This window comes from Lepisosteus platostomus, chromosome 25 (genome assembly GCF_059453375.1).
Source record: "Lepisosteus platostomus isolate fLepPlt1 chromosome 25, fLepPlt1.hap1, whole genome shotgun sequence".
In the NCBI taxonomy this organism is placed as follows: Eukaryota; Metazoa; Chordata; class Actinopteri; order Semionotiformes; family Lepisosteidae; genus Lepisosteus; species Lepisosteus platostomus.
This window is the reverse complement of record NC_142635.1, coordinates 8,819,351-8,833,425: the sequence shown is the minus strand read 5'-3', so window position 1 is coordinate 8,833,425 and position 14,075 is coordinate 8,819,351. Positions and strand designations below refer to the sequence as shown.

General features: G+C 42.4%; 1 protein-coding gene across 3 annotated transcripts in view; it reads left to right on the top strand.

Annotated features, from left to right (window-relative positions):
* The window catches only part of robo3 (roundabout, axon guidance receptor, homolog 3 (Drosophila)), a 179,492-nt gene that overhangs the window by 17,996 nt on the left and 147,421 nt on the right, over positions 1-14,075 (top strand). For 2 of the 3 annotated variants that reach the window (XM_088620025.1, XM_088620026.1), the window contains one exon: positions 11,726-11,839. In XM_088620025.1, coding sequence (XP_088476151.1) covers positions 11,726-11,839 — 114 coding nt within the window. Of the gene's footprint in view, positions 1-11,334; positions 11,840-14,075 lie in introns of those variants that run through there. The other variant, XM_088620024.1, reaches the window with a different exon arrangement.

The following is a 14,075-nucleotide window of genomic DNA, read 5'->3' as shown; positions in this document are numbered from 1 at the left end:
TATATTTTCTCTGGGAGTTGATTGAGCGTCAAATCACAACAAGAGCATCATCATTAGCTCAATGAAATGATCTTTATACTAATTAACAGCACTTTGCTTGTTAGGTTTTAAAGTGTAACTGAGTTAGCATTTTATTTGGAATCTAAGCAGCCCTCAGGGGGATCCTAATTTTCGGTATGGTGCTACACAGTGGCTGAAACACAGCCTGTTCTGTCCTTTGTGTTGAAATCAAATTGACAGGCAGTTTTATCTGGCTGGCAGGCTAGGAACCACATACTCTGCCCCTTCTATTACAGTGACAGCAGCCCCCATTGTTAAGCACAGCCAGCCATTGTCAAAGCATGTTAGCAGAAGTGTGACAACAGTGTTCCTACAAGGGTACAGCAGCATTGCACCTGGGATTGAGCATGACAGGACAGTTTTCATGTTTTATCTGGATTTTATCCATGCCAAAACATTTTACCAGGATCACACTGGCATTCTGCGTGACACCTACTGTATACCATTCTATGACTTCTGAATAAAGACTTGTGCAACCTTTTTTGTGGTTCTGCAAAAAAAAATTATCATGTTATTAGAACTGAAAAACTAAAACAATTAAACAAATACTCATTCAATACTTTTGAAATAATTAAAAGTAAAATCTGTTTACATTTTGTGTTATTCTCATTTATAAGACGTGTCACGTGAAGCTCTTTTTCAAGATTGTTTCTTCATGAAAATATTCCATTGTTAATTTGTTGTGACAATTCATAGGCATTAAAAGGTCTGTGTATTCATTTTTTACTTTTAAGAGAACTTTGCCTACCTTGATGTTAAAATGTATCTTATAGGAACATTTGTTTCTTTAATAATATAAAATGAATTCCTTTTATAAGGAAAAAAAGCATATAGTTTAAATGTTGTTTATATGTTTTTTTACTAGGGATCTCTCTAGTATTATAAGTATGGTCTTATCTCTAGGATTAGCAATTCAGCATTCCAGTTCCTAGTTCCATTAATTGGCATGACAAAATAAATCTGTCTACTTGCAGCAAAACAAATTAGGCCAAGAAACTTTGTGAATCAAATGGAAAATAACTCATAGGGTCTCAGTTAACACCCTTATTTACTAGAAGTGACACACAGGATCTGTATTTTCTTAACTACAGGTCTGCATCTCAAGAAACAGTAAAACATTTTTTTCTTAGATCTCACTTGAAAAAGTCATTATTATAATGTTGTTTCCTGAAGCTTGCTGTTAGATAGCACGCTAGGACTATGGGCTAATCATTTCAATGTGGCAGATCTGAGAGCTGGACTCATGGCAGGCTACATCGCTAACATCACTAAGGCCAGCGGGTGATAAGGTCTCACTAGCCAGGCTTTAATTTATCAGGGTAATAAAATGGGTGCTTCCTTCCCTGCTAATTGCTAACTAAGTCGATCAAGCTCCAAGGTGGAAGGAGGTGGCAGGGAGCTGGCCTGATTCAAAGGGCTTTGTTAAGCTGGGATGTTATATTCTCCCTGAGGAACATGCCAGTGCTGTGAAATAGCCGTTATATAAAGGAAGTTCACCAAACAGGAAGCAGTGGACTCTGGGCATGGCGTCACATGGGTCGCAAGTTTTAGGCCACCAAGAATATCAACTATGCTGAGCTTAGTGTTATGGAACCTTTGTCGTAACCTTGCCGTCTTATTTTTAGCTGAGCTGTCCAATCCAGGAGACCCGAATGAACTGTTAGTCTAGAATTTACAGTAGTTAAGTTAGAATGACAGATATTTTTCATTGTGCACGCTCCACAGGGTCTATGCAGGGCCCTGCCAGGATGTATGGTGCTTTGCATGGCATGAGCACACTGTGCCCCCCGCAGGACTAGGGCACAGCTGCAAGCCATAGCAATGACACGCAGGTGCTGCTCACCGCCGGTTAATTCAGAGCAATTCCAGTCTTTTCTATGAATGGGCTCCTTTAATGGTTAAGCATCTTTCACCTGAGGCCCGTTTTTTATTTCCCAAAGGCCGACTACCAGCATTATTTGTGAAACTGAACATTTTCAGGGTACAGCAGTTGTGGTTGTGTTCCTCTTTCAGAAAGCTCCCTCACAAAAGTGTTTTCCATTTCACGTGGGTCATCGTTTCACTTGTGGTTGAAGACGTTCGGGTAGGTGGCCGCGTCAGCATGGGTAGGCGGCAGAGTGCCTCAGCAGCCGAAACGTTGCGTCTCTTTTCTTTTCCCTCCAGCGTGGAATAAACCTTTACCTGATCACTTCACTATTGTCTTGGTCCCCATCCAGACCTCTGGCACAAAGAGTCATTTTAAAATGTAAGCTGATGAACATTGGGGCGTTGTCACTATTAGAGGCAGAATCTGCACGCATTTATCCCTCCAGTATTTCGGAATCTCCCATACCCACCCCATTTTCAACAGTATCGAAAAAACAATGAATCATCAAAAGCGGGAGAAACTATGTTATCTAGCTGCTTTCTCCCAATGCATTCAAAATCTGTTGGTTCGAGTTTGACATTAAGAGGATGCATAAACTCTTTTAGTTTGGAAAACTTCCCTAGAAAGAAAGAAGGTGCACAGTTTTGCAGACCAAAGAGTGAAAATGACAAGTCTGCGTTGCACAAACCCAATATTGCTGATGTAGATTATCAGGATATGTTTTATTCTTGGAAGACTGCACTAGGCTAGACTTACAGTATGTCTACTGATTGTAGATTTCTTAACGAGATCTGAAGTTTCTTTTTTTACTTTTTATTTTAGAAACTTTGTTTAACAACCCAAGGGAGTTTTCTGCTGTACTTTTCGTAATTATCTGAAGCACTCCGTCCTACCAGACTCAAGCAAAAGTGCTAGTGGGCCGGGGTCTGGAAAATTACAGCCTTCTGCAATATCTGCAGGAAGGTAACTTGTAATTATCCGGGGTTCGATCATGTGGGACGTAGCTAGCCAAGCAAGGCTATTTGCATTGCAAAAACAGAAAATAAACTGTTTCAGGGGGAAAAAAAACAACTTCTAATGAGAGAATCTGGGGTCCCTGCAGAGAGCAGTGGGTTAATTATCCCCCTGCTCCCCTGGCTTCAATAAGAAAACACAAAAGAGTATAAAAGAACAATTTGGGCTGCCCCAGCTGTGAATACCCAGCCCATCATGGGGACAATAGCCGGGAACTGCCACAGTAATTCAGCGTGTGATCATTGGCACGCCCTCCCCACTCCAGCTTTGTTTAAGCGAGCCGACGGCGCTCCGCTCCCCGCGTGGCCAGATGGGATAATCCATAATGCAAAGGGTCTCCCCCGCCCGTTCCTGCCCCCTTTCAGATGCCCTCATCACAGGCCCAATCGGAGCCCCCTCTTGCCTAATTAAGCGCAGCTTTGCCGGCGCCCCTTGTGATGCGTTTCCGACCCCCGATAGGACTGCCGCACCTGGGGATGCTACCTGTAACCCCTGCCGCTCGGCAACCCCCCCCGCTGGACGGGGGGCCCAGCTGTCTCTCCCGCCGGCCCTCGCTGGTCTGTGCCCACGCCTGGTGATGTATGGTGTTTGCAAGCCGTGTTGTTTTAGGAGCAGCCGCAGCCTGTCGGCCCACGCCAGTGTGACCGGCCCGCGCCAGGCTCGCGGGGCGAGACGCCGTTCTCGGCGGTTATATATTGCCTGGCTGGAGCGAAATGTGCCTGCGTGTCTGTGACAAGAATTTCCGTCATTTACTTCAAATGTATTTGTACTGTTGATACGAACTATTTTCTGGATGTATTGTTTCTAGGTTGTTGTTTTTTTATATCAAGATTTATCAAGGCATGCAACATTGGTGAATTTTAATTTTTTGTATTGGTATTCATTTTTTAATGAGGTGCAAGAGTAGATTTCCTTTTAAATTGAGTTGTTTGACTTTTGGTTTTTGCTTTGGAAAAGTCTGGCATAAGGGTGTGGTAAACAGCAGTGCTTCTTCACAGCTCTGCAGTACTGGGTTCGACACCAGCCAGTGGTGCCTTCAAATTCTTGGTGCTTGTGTGAGTTTTCTCTAATGTTGTCCTTATCTCCCACCTCCTAAAGACATGCTAGCTAAGTTCAGTTGACTTTTTCAATTGTCTCTCTGTTAGCTCTGGCTGTACACTAGCCCATCCAGGGTTCGAGCAGTTATGTTCCTCCAGTACTGGACTGCACCCCGTGTTTTCAAGGTAGAATTTTGATTGCTGGGAAACTCACAAGGACAAGTGGCTTTCAAATAGTGGATGGACAGCTGTTTTTGGAAATACCTAGATTCATTCAAAAACAAAATAACATCACTAGTCAAAACAATTCAATGTTTCAGTCATCACATCAAAGGCAGTCTGAGGAGAAATTATTATTCAGTGCTATTGAAATACTGTACAGCACACTTGGCACTTAACTGTATACTCGACTGTGAATTAGTCCTGAAACTCAAGAAGTGGAAAATTGGTGTTCACATAGTTATATATTATTCTTCCATTTGGAGCTCATCACATGCTTTTGTTGTTTGTGGATTCTGTGTTCAGTCAAATGTTGAAGTGCACAGCCTTTCAGCATGTGACTTTAGAACAAGCATCACAGTAAAGAGGAGACTAACAAAGTCAATTCCACTGTTCACATAAAGAAGCAGCAGAAAAAAGCATATTATGTGCTTTTTCAATGGATCATTTCATGCTCATTCTTTATTCTTGTATAGCAAGACCTTATTCCTTATTGGAGGGAAACTGGAATTATCTTACGTTAAGGCTTTGTGTTGCTTCGTACAAACAGTCTAAAACAGATGTAAACTTGGTATCAAGCACAGTGAAGCACTGGTCACTAAGAGTGAGCCGCTTAGAGGGCTTAAGATCTAAACTGCGCATTCATTAGGTTCGGATTGTAGTGTGCCCATCTAGATGAGATGGACATGGTCTGCAGCCTTTCAAAATTAGCAATTTGGATGGGGCAGGGATATAATGTGTATTTAAATGACTCCTTTGCATTTTTGCAGATTAGCCTTTGTCTGGACCAAAAAAAATTAAAAACTGCTGAAGAGAAATCCATAAAAATGCAAATGTATAGAGGGTGTGAATGACAGGGGGTCTGTTTTCTGACATAATATTCTGGGGCTCGCAGCTAATTGTCCCTTTGTTGTGCAATTAAAGCAAGTTTACTCTAGGTTTAGGGAGCCAGGCTGAAGCACCGCAGTTTGTTTAGCACCTCCCCGTATCTCACTCGCTGTCCCAGGCCCCCCGAGAGCAGATAATCCCCCAGAGCTGGAGCACTGACTCCGCACGAAAGCCGCCTCCAGTCTCCGAACTCTTGGACCAGGGGAATGGGAACATTAATTAACGGTCACCTCATGTTTTTATTCAAGCCATTCAGTAGCGCTGACTGAAACTGAAAACTTATTATATACACTAGGCTAAAATAGTCACAAAACTATGAGTAAGATGTGGGGGCATTTTAGATCGATGGGAAAGGAAGAAAACATAAAGATAGACAAAAATAAGGGAACCCGTGAACAAACGATATAGGGCAAAGTGGAGCGCATTATGTTATTTGCTCAAATTGAAAGCATGATTAGAGCAAGTGCTTTTAATATCGGAATGACTGGAAAGCAGGTAAAAGTATCAGAAAGAAAGTGATTGAATTCCATGGCAATATAAAGCCTCAGACTGCAAGTGAGGGAAACATTGGTGCCGTGTCTTAACTGTTTCGAGAAGAATGCAGTGGCCCAATCAATGATGTTCTTTTCCAGTCGTAAGTCTCAGCTTTTTTTTCCCCCCCGTTTGGCAATGAGTCCCACTAAGCCTGCTCACTTAACTTAACGTCTTGGTCTGTAAAATAAAGAGATATCTAATTTTATCCTCCCCGTCCAGGGTGCACCCTGCCTTGCGCTCGCTGCTCCGGCTTCCCGTGACACCGTGTGGTACAAAGCGGTTTGGCCAATGACATGTCATGACAGGATTTCATTTTTTGAAATGTTATCGAAATATTACACAGGCATGTCTATCGTACGTCTTTGTGGTCTGCAGAATGTACAGTAGGTGTTGGATGAAGGGTTAGCAGACAGGAGCAGGGCCGGGGACCCCTGAGGGATGGGCTGTGTCTGAGTGAAGCCGCACGCCGAGCTGAGCCTGCTCTGCCGGGACCGGTGGGCAGACGGGCATCCCGCTCTCCAGCGGTGCCTGTGCGCAGGAGAATGCCAATTATGCCATGCGGCACATATGGGGCCTGTACCTGACGTAAAGACGAACGGCGGGGGGACACCAAATGGTGGCAACCGAAAGGTCACGAGGCTGGGGCGCAAGGGGGCTGATGCCATCTCTCGCAGTTGGCAGAAGATCCCCCAATTACCGCGGCGTGGTGCCGCTCTTTCCAGCTGTGGGGGTCCGACTGCCCCGCCGCGTCTGTATGGGGCTCCCGGGGCACCAGCTGGAGCACCCCGGGGGGGGTACTGCCGTCTGCCCGCCCGCTTCTAGCTTCTCCTCTCCGCGTTCTGAGCTCTGGGTGTCCTGCCTGCCAGCTCGGCACCGTTTCTTTACCCTGGAGGGTTCTTGCGCCTTCTGCAGACAAAACCTGCTGTTTTCTCTCCATCTTGTCCGACTGGGGGGGCTGCAGATCTCCGCAGGTGTGGAACAGCTGTGTTAACCTCACGCCTGTGTCCAGGGAGGTTTCCTCCTGGCTGATGACAGGGTTTGCAATTGTCTCTCTCCTTCGTTGATTGACTGGTTCACATGAGCAGCCTTTACGTGGATGTCCACACGGAGCATGGAAGAGATGTCCAGCCTCTGGTAGGATTCGCTGTGATTTAATGTGCCGTCATCTGTCTGGAGGTGCTGCCCGATGTGCCGGCCGTGTCTTGAGTGTGGGTTTCGTTGTTTCCTGACTGTGAGTCTCTGGGGTTTCTTAGATGTGGTGAAGTTGAACTTTTTGCAACTTTTCGATGTCCGAGGCTACTAGTGCCACCCCCAAACGTTCAGTGTGACCTCTTCTATTAAAACTGATCTTCACCGGGATGGCCAGCACTCTTCCTGAGGCGTGTGATTTCTGTTTCTTTGCAGAAAATTGCCAGCAGCTCAATGAAAAAAAAAAAAAGAATGCCTCTGGAAGAAACGCTATTTTCTCTCTCCAGGGTGAGAGCTACGTGGCATATAAGGTTTTGTCAATAGAGTGTGCTTAATTAGTGTAAAGCTAATTGTTCTGTTTCCGGGAGCCAAGGGAAGGAGGCTGTTCCACCTGTGTTAATGAGAATTCGATTTCGGCAGGTAGGGGAGACAGTGGAGCTTTTCGACTGATGTTTTATATTGATTTCTCCGTATGTGCACATAGTGTGATGTAGCTGTGAGAGGACAACACCGCAGGGGTATAAAGCGCTGGAAAAGGGAAGGAATGCACATGAACCCTTCACCCCCAGAACCACACCAGAGCTAAAGTCCCTCTTTAAACATACCTTGGTCATTTACCTCTGCCCAAAGGGTGTCGATTTGTTTTATCACGTCGAAACACCTCTTAAAGACGCCCATAACTAAATGCAAAAGGATGTTTTGTTCTGTTTTATAGGGTCCTTAAAGTGGGTTTTCCAGACCTGCCTTTTAATACCCCTTCTACCAGCTGGTCAATCTGTAGTTCCATGAATGAATTTCCAGTAAAAAACTTGTCATTTTTCAGGAATAATTGGACAGCCACAAGCTGAATCTGTTGAGGTTATTATGTGATATATGGGATTTTAAAGTTATGAGTAAGACCTGACAATGAAAGACAACGTCTGATATTTCCTTATGTCACTCATCCTCTGTCTTTGGGTACAGTATATTTTAATGTTGGTTATCGTATCCCGACAGGAGATGTTTTTGTCTCATTTCTCTGTGCTTGGCACCGTGCTCCTCACTGCGTTTAACATGCGGAAGATGAGGCCGTCTGACTGCATTCTTAATACGTGTTGAAAGGATGCTGTCCTTCTGTTCCGCTCCCAGTTCCTGATCAAAGTGCAGAGCTGTAAGAAAGCCTGAATGGGTGTGAGACAGTTTAGCCAACAGCTTGTTTGCCCGTGCTGCTGGAGATGCCTTGCAAACAGATGCTGTTACAATGACAATTGAGACTGGTCTCTGTTCGCTAGGAGAGGTAACATAGTGCCTGTGTCAACGTTGTGCCATTAACTTGACACTGGCAGCTCTGACATGCCCGTGTTCAGTATCATTGTGCTTCAGTATTAGGCTCCGGAACCTCAGAATTTCCTGGCTGAAGTTTATGCTCTGGATTCACACTGTGGATTGTAGCATGTAGCACCCACCACAACAGACAGCATCTTAACGTTTGGTGGGTTAACTTGACTCTATATAGGTGGTGGTGAAGTGATTCTCAATGTAACAGCTTAACAGCTTAAAGCATTGCATAATAAATATTTAGATTATTATAATAACGAATAAAGAAATCATGCAGTGAGTGTCTGAACTGGGTTCTCGTGACCAGATTACCATGTTGCTTTAACAGCGTACGCTGACACCTGCATACATTGATGACACTGAGATCAGTTCGTTTTCCGATTAGCACTCAGAGAATTATAATTACACATGCAGTGTGGGATAGGAGTTGTAAAAGTGTCTCATTATTTTTCTGATGGTAATCACCTCATTCTGTCCTCTACTGTTTTTTCTCTCAGTTCTTCGTTAGAAGTTGTGCTTTATGGCACAGATAAAGTGCCACATTAAAATTAATTACGATATAGTCATCAGTTTGACTTGTTTTTCTCTTTTACACTTTTTCTTTTCTTACTCATGCAAATTCCTGTCAGATTGTGCCAAACCATTATAGTTTAAGATTGACCTTTTCTTGGCTTCTGAAATGCAAAAAGAGGCATTTCACTTGTTTGCAGTGGAGGTAGCTAGTTTGATTTTGTGTGGCGCGGGGTTTTAAAATAAAAATATTGTAAAACCAATCTAAAACCAGTGTGTACAGTATTACTTTCTTCTCAGGTGAATCACCTACTGGAAGATGTGCTGTATATATGAGTTACTGTATATTTACTATATTTTCTAAATAACTATTGTCAAATTCAGTGAATTATTTATATGCTTCTTGTATAAGATTAATCAAATACAGTATATGACCATCAAAATGTCTCAACTAAATATCCTCCTTCGAAAGGGGGTTTCAAACACTTTTTTTTAAAGAAGTATCAAATATTTAAAGTGTAAGTTAGAGAGATGGGAAACTTAGCATTTCACAGATGTAAAATTTAAAGGGATAGGGTGCTGGTATTATGGGCGAAGGTGTGTGAGCTACAGCTGAAGAGTTCTAATCCCTTTCTCTTTCACTGAAGTTAAATTATGTCTGTTTCATCAGCGAAGAGAGACATCTCGTACTTTTCCAAAGTCTCGCACCTTTGATAATATATGCATTGCTTTTTCCCTTCAGAGCCTGTGGTGATAACACTCAGCGCATCGCTCCATCTGTGAGACAGGGGGCTTATTACTAAGAGTGAGGGTGTGGAGCAGTTACCGAGTAGCGTCCACACGCCTCTCATTATACCTAAATATGTATTGATCAAGCGCAGGGGCCCCATATCATCTACACATCGGGCCTGATGGGAGCTCTGGATTGAATTTTCCAGGCACAGCTGTGTCATGAATGCAAGGCCCCCCGCAAATGAGCCAAACGCAAAACTTCCCCACGAAGGGCGCAGAATGGGGGTCGTCACGGCGACTTTGCAACGGGGATCGCTCCCATTGTCGAGCGCGGGGGTCGGGAGCCTTCAGAAGGGCCGTCCTAATCATACGTGTCACGGGCGGCATCCGGCGGCACGGGCTCCTGAGCCCTGCCTGTGACAAATCGGAATTAGCCGAGTGCCGCGCTGCCACATGTTGGAATGTCTAATCGGAATGACATAACAGGACACGCGCGATGCCGGGCGTGGGCTTTCCCGGGACACAGAAAGGATCCCGTTGGTACCCAGAAAGAATTCCTGACAGCTCCCCGTAGAGAATGCACAACAAAGAGCCACACGTCACAGGTAGAGGAATAGGTTTTTATTATAACGTACAGATGGGGGGGGGGGGCTGTGGCACTTCCATTTGATTTTGCAGATTGTTCCAAAGCAGAAAAGTCACATTTCCATTTAAATAAAAACTTTCCAAGCGCTGCTTTTGGCCAAGTTACACTTTGCTGTGAGAGCTGTGACGAATCGGACCTCTTGAAAAATAAATCTCATTTTCCTGCATTTTAAAATGCTAATCGGAAACTTTTGACTGCGGGTAATAAATATTTATGAGGAATACTTTTGTGAAAAGCAACCCGAAGGAGCCTTTGTGGCTGCAGTCACAATACTGCTGAGTTGCTTTCTTGGGGTTTGTATAAAAAACAGAGGTGGCTCGTGCTGATTTATGGAATTAGTGTGTTCTCTTAAGCAGGATTTCACAACTATTTGTTGGAATGTCTTTTTCTGGATTTATAGGATTGATGTGGAATAATTATTTTTATTCTGTTGTTATAGAAAAAATACACATTCTATTTTGTGTATGTAAATGTGAATGAGAAGTAATAAAAACACGTTACGTTACACGTTATGATGCACCGAAGAACATCAAAGCATTTTCTACAGTGGGAAGCAGTTTCATCATCTTGGACATAACTTTGAAGACATCTGTTTATTTTATCTCTTGTTCTTCTTATGTATACCAACTTTTATAATTGATCAGAAGACCAGTCGGCTTTCATTATATGCTAAATTTGTGTATATCAGTCCATGAGAAGACAGATGCTCTAAAGACATCAAATATAATTTCAAACACTTTATCCCGAGACTAGCAAAACCTTAAAAGAAAAATAATAGTTTAAGAGAATAAAGGAGGTGGTTTCTTTTTTATCTGGTGATAAAGTTACAGTTCATCTTCTAGAATCTGATGGCTATGGTGAAAATATACAGATGATACGAATATTATTTGGTATTAAACAAATCATGATCAATATTGATGTATTTCAATTGTGTTGTTTTGAGACAGTATTGAGGAGGAGGATGGTGATATTTGCGTCAGAACAAGCGTAGCAAATGACAGAAATTGTCAGTGTTTGTGTGGGTTTGGGTCTGTTTGTGTTAGTTTGTGTGTGTCTGTGTACGTATGTGTGTAAGAGAGTGACAGTGTATTCCCCTCATCTTCTTCCCTCTAGGGAAGATTATTAATCCAATAATTAAACATTTATTGCCAACAGCACCTGCTCTCTCTCTCTACTGAGACCCCCTGAGACCCCATCACACGATTCCAGGAAGCTAGAGGATGGGGAGAGAGGAGGGAGGGAGGGAAAGAGAGAGAGAGGAGGGGGTGAGGGAGGAAAAAAGAGCATCCTTTCAGAAGGGTCATCAGATAGCTGGATTCTTTCACACCGGCGAGATGTTTTGTACAAGCAGTGTGTGAAGTTATGTGAGCTCGTAACAAAAGAAGGATAAGAAGAAAATGTATTCAGGAAGAGAAGAATGGAAGATTGGAACCCCCTGATGAGAGAGCCCATGGCACCCCACAATTGACAGGAAAAGTTTGTTCCCAGTCCTGTTTCCAAATTGGGACTTTAATTTGTCTATTGTGTCACTCTTACTAAACAAAGCAGTGGGAAAGGACTGAATTCAGTTTCTTTTATGATACCCGAAGATTTTCTAACAACAGTGGACATATTTTGAAGAGCTCACACTTCTTTGATAAGTGGAAAGTTCTGCCTGTGGCAAAATGTTGCGTTACCTGTTAAAAACTCTTCTCCAAATGAACCTTTTTGCAGATTCTGTGGGGAGAGACTCTTCCAACAGCACAGAGCTGCTCTTCAATCTGACTTCAGCGATCCCTTCTTTCAACACCTCGTTCCTGGACTTGGGCAACCTCACCAGCTTCAATGGTAAGTGCAGTTTTCCTGCTCTCCTGTCTGCTCTTTTTTACATCTGGATTCATAAAACTCATTGATATAATTTTTCCTAATGCTGCGTTTTTTAAATGAAGACTTTAATTGTAAATGATTCCGTTCTGCTTTTGTCAATACCTGGCCAGGCTATGATTTCTGTTTTACACTAGACAACTTTTTAGCATTAAATGTAATCCTTTATTATAGATCTCCTGTTTATTTGTTCAGGTAATATTCTTTCTGAGACAGAAATCTGGTTTTAGAACTTTTTTTAAGTTACTTATGACTGACAAACTTCCATGGTTTTATGTATAATAATTTCTCACTTAATTTTAGAAACTTGTGCTCCTGTGTGTTAATGTTTACTTATGAAAGATCAAGAATTCTGTTCTTGAAATATGTAAAACACTGAATATATTTCACAATATGTTCATGTTTTAATAAAACTGTCATCCTTTAGAAGTCAACATACTGTAGAAAGGGATCTTTTGAATATTAAAATATGTGTTACAAAATATTTGTAACATGGATAAGAAACAAAGATAGGAAATGTCATTGAATGTTTTCAGTGACAGAATTGCTAAGGCTACATCATTCCTTGAATAACAGTGGAATCTGGTATTTCTTCTCTGGATTTACCATGTCTGCTTTCAAGTCTTAATTACTGCTTCACTGCTGTTCAGTTTTGGTAGTTTCCGCTCGGTTGCCTTCCCCAGTACACTGGGGTGGATTGTTAATTGTAATACTGTTTATCTCAGGACATCATTATCATTGTATGAAGTACTAGAGTGGAGCTCTCGCAGTTCTGTCTTGAGCTGTACTGTCTCAGACAGTAAACCAGTAAAATAAAACCCTAAATGTCAAAGCTGATTTAGTAATGATGCAGTCGTCATGGGACGTGATATACAGTATATATTTTATTGAATTATGTGATTATGTGAGGAGTGTCTGCGAAAACTGAGTGTTGAACGGAATTACCGGGCATGATGATTAGAGGTAGTGTCGGTTTGTGAATGCCACCATGTGAAATGAATCCATGAAAGATGGTATGATAAAGACATCAGCCAGACGGCACAAATTCACGGTGCACTCTTTTTAAAAGCGTCGTGATAGATTTTCTCTTCAGAAGACTTTTTGGGAAGAATGTAGTACTCCCCTCCCCTCCCATCCTTTTATGCAATTCGGAATTTGCACAGTAGTCTGCAAAGTGGTTTTTTTTTCCTGAAGTTTCCAGAGGCAATTTCAAAAGGATTCATTTTCTTTGCATGTTCCCTGAGACAATTAGAGCTGGTCGGAAACAGGAAATCCATGCTGAGCCATAGCGCTCTGTCCGAGTGATGAAAAAGCAGCAGTAATGGGCTGTGTGGTAATTGGCAAGAGTCTAGTTCACCTTGATGGCATTTTAATGGGATTTCATGGCTTTGCTTCGCACTATTAGGCTCAAATCAGGCTATCATTTCTTTATCCTTCAGGAGACTCGAGCAGCGCTTCGTGTACTGTGTGTTACCAGGTATTCATTTCCCAGACTTAACTGTTTTAATTTCTTTTTCTTTTCTTTTTCATTCTCTCCAAACCTCCTCCTAGTAGAAAAACGATTTCCAGGTTCCGCAGGCCGGTAGTGTCTCCAGTGGGGTGAGAATTAAGAGAAATTCTAAAAAAAAAAGCCTTTTCTTTTCTTATCTGTGCTTCTTGGCATTCATCACCAGCTGATTCGCAGCTTGTCAGGAGCTGTCATCACAGATCGATGGAGTTAAAAGTCATTGGGAAAAGTTGGTTGAGGCTTATTTCAAAGGAAAAAGTGTGGGAGGTTAATTTGCTTTGGAAATGCAATACAGATAAGCTGCTTATCTCAGCTGTAGGAGGCTATTGATAATGCTGATTCTGTAGCAAGGCTTGCCTAACACTGACCCCTGCAAGGAGCTTTCTTTATTTCTCATTTCAAACCCTTGTACCTGGGCTGGCTATAGCGTTGAAATGGAAAAAAATGTGGACAGTAAGCTTTTTTCCCCTTTATTGTTAAACATTGTATATTTGTTTTATAAAATGTACAGCTAGCAGTGGATGAAATCTATGTATAATAAAGTTCAATTTTTTAAAATGGACAACAGGAATTGTTTTGTACTATATGGTATATAAATATATATCTGCTATGCTATATGAATAACTGAAGCAGTATAACAGTGCTGGGCTATATTAAAGATGTCTCTCTTAAAATTCGGAAGCGTGTTTTTCA